This window comes from Phaethon lepturus, unplaced genomic scaffold (genome assembly GCF_000687285.1).
Source record: "Phaethon lepturus isolate BGI_N335 unplaced genomic scaffold, ASM68728v1 scaffold4858, whole genome shotgun sequence".
In the NCBI taxonomy this organism is placed as follows: domain Eukaryota; kingdom Metazoa; phylum Chordata; class Aves; order Phaethontiformes; family Phaethontidae; genus Phaethon; species Phaethon lepturus.
In genome coordinates, this window is record NW_010556764.1 from 14,876 (window position 1) to 22,229 (window position 7,354).

Sequence of the window (7,354 nt, forward strand, 5' to 3'; positions counted from 1 at the left end):
GTAAAGAAGCTATTTTCCTCTTGGGTCACTGAAATTCAACACCCTGTGCAGAAGAGATGTTGTTCTTCTCTTCAGATTTCATTAGAATCATGTAATTCCACCACCTCTGAGAAATCACACTTTCCCATTGCAGGCCTATGCTGCCGCACACCAGCTCGGCGGTGGGTGTGCCAACATCTGACCAGCGTGAAGCTCCGGAAATAGCGAGTGGAGCCTCCAGAGGCAGGCAGAAGTTGCCTCTAGCAAGATCAGCAGCTGTGATAAGGAGAGCATTGAACCAGGGATCTCCCCCATACTTGTCAGAGATAAATTTGCCTGAGATACTAAATGAGGCAGGAAACTTTGACAGTGTTGGGAGGTAAAGGGTAGAGAGCCAGCTTGAACTTCAGAGCTTGCAGAGCTTGATTTAGTCAAGAGCTAGGGTTTCCACAGTGTGTTACCAGAACCTAAAAGCTGTGAAGTACTTTGTGGAGACCCTTAGGACCTCTGAAGACAAGCAGGGGCTGACACGGAGCCACATAGTTTCTGTGAAGACCTATTAGTTCATGTATGGCACTGTCCAACACACAGTCAATCCATCATCATCTTGGTATTTGGAGAATACAATGCACAGATGTCTGCTCTGGCTCTCCCATATTCAGCTTGGGTCTGGCAGGACTGATGCTGAACTGGAGCCCATAAGCCCATACTGGAGCCAGTCTTCTGCTCAGTATCCATGGGCTGTTTTCCCACTATTTGCCATACTCCAACCTCCATTATTCTAGATAATGGATACTGATTTTTCTATGCAGAAAGACAAATTGTGTGATTTTTTTTTTTAGTGTGTGTGTATATTATAGACAGTTTTTATATATATTATAGGCAGGCATAAGTATATATATTTTTATATGTATAATATATATAAAATATATAAAGTCACACAGAATATATAAAAAGTATTTTCTCTGTAAAGTTGAATACTCAAAAATTAGATAATACAGGGATGTATTTTGCAAGAGCAATCTTATGTATGCCCTTTGAGGAGGTATTTGATAAGATGACATAATAAGAGTTTTGCAGAAACATTTTCTTACACAATTGAATGCTGTAAAGTGGTTATTGGATGAATATGGATTATAAGGCTGAGTAAGGCTATTGACTGGAGGATTCCCATCTCATTTTAAGTGGTGAAGGTAGGTATTGAATAGGGCAAATGCAAGAGGCAAAAACAGGAAAAAGCAATACAGAAAAGTGCTTCTATCTGTTCTGCATGATAGTTCCTAGATGGTCCTGGGCAAATATATTAAATTAGACTTTTCATATCTGTCCTGTCAGCTTATCAGTTCCTCTTTTTGTTCTCCAGTATGAAACTTCAGTATTTCCACCGCTTTATTTCCCAGGTGCTAAGTACTCACGGTAAACAGATTCTCAGATACTTCATTGCCCATCTTTTCCAGGGTTCCTAAACCTTTTTAAGCACTTAAATATTTCAGTGGAGCTGTCTATAAATGTGCAACAAGTGTGTGTGGGGAGGTTTCTTCATATGTTTCTCAACAAATTGGAGTGATCTTGCAGAACAAGAAGAGAGGTGAACTTGTGTTTTAATTCTGGCTCATCTACTTCATTGAATGCCTCTCAAGTGGCTGCTTTGAATTTCTCAATTTTTCCCACTGGTAAAATTGAGAACATACAGAATACCTGGAGGAGCTGGGGGCAGGGGAGGTTTGGGGCCCTCAGATATCAAGAAATGCAGTGAAGGGGTACCTGATTCCACTTTCATTCAAGGGTTTTTAATGCAAATACAATAGGACACATGCCTCTGAACAATAAAGATAAAAAGGAATATTGAATTGCTGTCTTATCTGTTGAATGCCATCTATCTTATGTAATTAAAGACTATGCTATCATGTGTTTAAACGCGGGAGGACAGATTTCAAGATGCTTGTGTGTATTTTGGTACCTAATTAATGGCAGCTTAGCTCTTGCAAGAGTTCCAAAGGTATCATTGTGCTAAATACTGTACATCCACAGAGTAAGAAATGGATTGTGTCTCTTCAGATGGTAAACAAGGATAGGATAAATGGTAAAAAAGTGAGAGGAGTTCTCTACAATTATTGATCACAGCCTTAGAGTCTGGATTTAAATTACATTCCGGTAGTTAGCTAAGAGACATAACGAAGTTTAGAATTTCAGCTTCATCTTATGACATAGTAGGGCCAATTTTTGCTATTGCTATCATGGTGTAAGAGTTGCTGAGGTGGTTTGAGAAGTTACTGCCCTTTTATCCTTTCTGACTCTGTGGGAACCCACCATCCCTGCAGTAGAGCTGACAGGAACGCATAGGTTCCCTGTTCCAGTGCAGAGTCTTGACAGCTGAGTTTCATCATGGCTGGTAGGTTAGACCAAGCTTCTGGATGTTTCCTTCAACCAGCTGAGGCACGTGCACCACCTCTGCTCTGCTGCCCTGCCTGAGAGGCAGGGAGGGCGGGCAGGAGGGACAAAGGAGGACTAATGGGTGGCTTAAGGACAGTGACATCTTCAACTGCTGCAGGTGCCAGCTATGACTCTTGTTGATTCACAGCTCGGTCTTACTCAAGTGATTTGACTCAAAGCAGTGCTACTAAGCTAATACAAAGTAGAAAATCAAGTTTAAATTAAGAGGTAGCCATCTTGTTTCTCTTAGATCTTCGCTTGGTTTAAGTGCTAAAAGCCATAATCGGTTTTTCTCTCAGTCCTTGTTGTTTTCGTGAGAAAACCCCATGTAAGAGCATTTTGGAAATAGGCCCAGTGTTTTCTTCTCTGTTATGGCAAATATGTAAATTTAAAACCTGACTGAACACTTTTTTAGTTCCATGTCTGAAGAAAGGTTTTATGCATGTGAGGATGGGGGGGAGGGGGAAAGGCAGTCATTTTAATTTTAGAAAAATTTTGGCAAGGATCCTCTCACAAGGAGGTGCAAAGTAATAAATTCCTTCATAGCTTATATGATCTATTGTGCTGTCCAAGTTGATTATGAAGCAGAACTGTGATAGAATTGCCTGGAACACTGCCTTTTTTTTTTTTTTTTTTCTTTCTCCTCTCCTTTTCAGCCTGTTTAACTGGCATAATAATGTGAATGCTGCAAGGGAGAGTTTTATATATTCTGTATTAGCTAATATATGGTTTTATATAACAGTACTTTTATGTATATAAAAGTACTTGAAGTGGGCTGCATTTCCTGAAATTTCAAATTAATTTACTGGCACTTTGCTTTTTCCCTTTTATTGCTAATCTGAGAGGTCTGTATATATTAACCAAAGGTGAATGTACCTTTGAAAGGGAGAGTGATGCATCCTCCTTATCACAAGCAGGAAATACAACATGATACATGTTCAGGGAGAAGGAAGACGTAATGTTGAAGGGAGGGTTGGATCTCCATCCTGTTCCTACACCCTAACTGAGATTGCCAACGTAGAAAATATTATTATAGTCCTAGTTTTTGTAGTGTGGAAGTGGTCCCGGCGGGTTTCCTAGTGGGAAAGAAAATTCAGTGGAAGAAGCATTCCCTAGGACTCTTAAGAAAGCTCTGGAGAGACAGTGATGTGCAACAACTCTCTAGAACATGAAATATGCAAAGCATTTTTTCAATATAAACTTTTTAGATCATGCAAATGTCTCTTTCTTGTTGGGTCTGTACTGTTTGCAAATAGATATTTACATTTTGAATGGTTTGGGGTTTTGTTTTTTTTTTAATATAATTATTGCTGTTTTGTTTTGTTGTTTGTTTTTTTGAACTGTAGGTATGAGAAGGTGCCAGTAATTCTGGTTGGTAATAAAGTGGACCTGGAAAGTGAGAGAGAAGTATCATCGAGTGAAGGCAGAGCCTTAGCTGAAGAATGGGGCTGCCCCTTTATGGAGACCTCTGCTAAAAGTAAAACAATGGTGGATGAGCTCTTTGCGGAAATTGTTAGACAAATGAACTATGCAGCGCAGCCAGACAAAGATGATCCATGCTGTTCTGCGTGTAATATACAATAGCATTAAAAATGATCTAACCTGGACTTAATTTGCAGAAATTTTGTAAGGTGGTAAAACTGTCTACTTCACTTCCTGGTTTGTGGGTCACTTGAAATACATCTGTAGTGAAGTAGCAACATTAACTCAGAGCTGAGCATTGAAAGTCAATCACTGACTCTGAATATAATTGGGTTAAATGACCACATCTCACCCGTTTTTCCCTTTGAGCACCTGCGATTTTATGGCATAGCCGGTTGATCTACAGGGTCGTTCCAGTAGAGCGTACGTGTGTCGTCATGTCGCACAGCAACAACAGCAACTATTTCCAAAGAAGTTGGAAAACTTTTGGAAATGGGAAACAAAAGCAGTGGAGAGAATATCTCTGAAGACCATTCACAACTAGTATCAGTGCAAAAGGAGAGCCAAGTTTTTCAGTGTCTAATTACCGTGCTTCAGGATGTGTGCTATCACTTGTGGCCAAGTTTGTTCAGTCAAACATGTTGATTTCACCAGAACTTCTGACAGTGTTAGAGCAAGAGGCTACCAGAGACCTATATAGTTTGGATTTTTTTTTCAAAATTGATGCTATTATTTCTACACTTTATCCCACATCTTGAAATAGAAATCATTGCATCAGTGTGTAAAATGAGAAGCAAGATCTGAAAACAAGTGACGGGTGAAGAAACAGTCTGGCATTGGAATGTTTTAAGTCTTTTGTTTTGCTGCTCAAAAATGGAGGATCGCTTCAGGTTTTGGTCTGCAAAAAGCCAAACAAACCCTCTGTTTACAAAGCAGGAAGCATCTTTATCACTTTACTGAACCAGGAGGAAGCAACTGTGATGAAAAAAAATTGCTGAGCCTTACTAACAAGGAACACTTTAATAGATTAACTAGTACCATCTTGTAAGGAAAATTAAGCCATGTTGCATCCATATGTTCCCTTCTGCAGAAACCTCGTGGGACAGTATGAACATCCTGCATTTTTAAGTTTGTTAAAGACAACAGTTTTTCTTGCCTTTAAGGGCTATGTTCTCTGGTGTGATCCCTAACTAACCTTTGAAAATCAAGTTTGCTATTTGATAGCTTTAATGTTGAAAACTCAAATTGAATAACCATGTGAAATCACTTGGTTCAGAGGTGAAATAGTTACGGTTGTAATTCCTTAGGTGAGTGTGGAAATGGCTCTTTAATTGCCTGACACACTATTCAAAAGTTGCCCCAATTATTGGAGTGTTAAATGGTGGGAGCAAATATTTTGGAAGGATGCTCGAGCTCTGACTTGCTAGTTTCATAGCAGTGAAGTATTTATCATTTGCATGACTAATGGCACAGAAATACCTATTCTGAAGTCTTACAATCAAAGTATAGAAAAGTTCTCAATCACAATGTTTATATTTTAAATGCTGGAGAGATTGTCTTGAGCTGGATCTTTTATAGGTAAAATTGGCCATAAAAAATATAGAGTCACTGAGCCTGTGGTCTAAATAACACCATGCGTTTATTAAGTTTTTCAATCTTGTGCAGTAACAGTGTAGTTCCTTGTGTTTAAATGAGTGAAAACAGGGGTGCTGGGGGGGTGTGTGTGTTGAGCGTGTATGTGTGTGTGTGTGTATATGGCCCTTAGAAATGCTGTAATTGGAGTTAGGTTCGAGAGTTTTGCCTCCATCTGCAGAACTTCCTAAAAACGCTCTCATCTGCTACAAAGGAAACTTGAGTACAAAACGCTTTGCAGATTTTCATACATAAATACCCTTAACATTTTGAATTATAGTTCAGTGGATGATAACTAAAGGAAATTGTATTAATGGAAGAGAACTGGCCATCTCTGCCCTGAATCTTTCAAGACCTTTCCACAACCAATGTATCAAAGGGCATTAGATGTCGCAAAACGTTAAGCCTTACTAGAACGTAAATGTAGCCCGTTTCCCATCTACCTTGCAGAGCTTTCGTTAACTGTACTTCGTTCTCCTAGGGATATAGGCGCACCGTTTATTTCTGGCATCTGAATGCCCATTTTGGGTGCTCTGAGTCGCCCTCCTAGAGGCACCTACCTCTTTCCATTTTGACTAGCAAAGTTAGGCTTTTAACTTTGGTCCTCTGAGTCACACAACTTATTTGCCTAAACTAGATGGTATGAATGTTCTCTTCCCCCCTGCCCGCCCATTGTGTCAGCCGCCATACTTAAGCAAGATGTGGGATGTTAATTTGATATTTCAATGTTTAAAACATCTAGATTGGGAAATGGTTTATTGATCAGCACAATCTATCTGTAAAACAGTTTGTCAGTGTGAGACCCACTGCATAAGCACCCAAAAAAAACAACAACAATGCCAACAACAAAAAAAAAAAATTGAAACTGAGTTGGAAGTGCATGTTATGCGATGTTGTTTACAGAGATGTTAAAATCTTACCTCACAGATTGTTCATCAACCAAGAAAATGGCATGAAGTACAACATGAACAGCCCAGCATGAAGTTCATGATATAAAACAGATGGGCTTTTAATATAGGAAAAATAGCACAGTAAAAATTTTAACAGAAAATATTAATGAAAATATCTCCCAGTCTTGTTGCTTCATTACACTTTTAGATTTTCAAAAACATAGGCCGTATGCAAGCTACCACACAACATGGCGGGGGGGAAAGCGTACGTGTTGTTTTTCGTTGTATAGTTCTGAGGAAGTAGTTAATGCACTATTTGTATTTCCACTAATGTGAAGATAGTGGAGCTTGAATCAATGACAGTTGCACTTGACAGAGATTTTTTTTCAAATTATAGGGGTACCAGAAAGGGAGGTAAGCGAGCCATGCGGCAGCTGCGTGGCCACCCTGCGGGAGTCATTGGTCTTGGGTCACTGTTTCATTTCTAGCCAGATAGGATTACCAATTATAGTATTTGAAAGTTTCTTATAACATGCCTTAAAATATGATTTGTTCCAAAGACCCACTTTTCCTTTGGCTGTTCTTGTAGAGCTTTGTGTATCTCTACAAAGACAGCATTTCTCCAGTTTTGTTGTGTTTTTTTTTTTAAATGTTGCAACTTTTATTCTTTTAAGCTATGCTCGTGAGAGCAACTGTTTCCTCTAAAACCTTAAAAATAACACACAAAAACTAGTCAAAGCAAACAAACCAGAATCAGATCAAGAGTATTAAACATAATTGCATTGGGTTCCATTTTGTTTTGTTTTTTCCTGTCATCTGTCCCCCCCTCCCCTTCAGAGCATCAAAAAAATTTTGGTGACACTTTCTGTTCTGGTTCTAGCCTCTCCCTAACCCCAGTGCTACAGTTGCCATTACTTTTCTGTGGGAAAACTACTGGTATTTGCTTTCCTGTATAGAATGTTGCCTAAAGATGTCAGCCATTTGGTTGGGGGGTTTTG

At 39.2% G+C, this 7,354-nt stretch overlaps 1 protein-coding gene across 1 annotated transcript; it reads left to right on the forward strand.

The window, feature by feature from the left end:
* Positions 1-3,758: 3,758 nt before the first annotated feature.
* On the forward strand, positions 3,759-3,996 carry LOC104625026 (ras-related protein Rap-2a; the record flags this gene model as incomplete). The annotated part of the gene is made up of 1 exon (XM_010292545.1): positions 3,759-3,996. A coding segment is annotated over one exon (238 nt), but the record flags the coding sequence as incomplete, so codon positions are not given.
* Between the last annotated feature and the right edge of the window lie 3,358 nt (positions 3,997-7,354).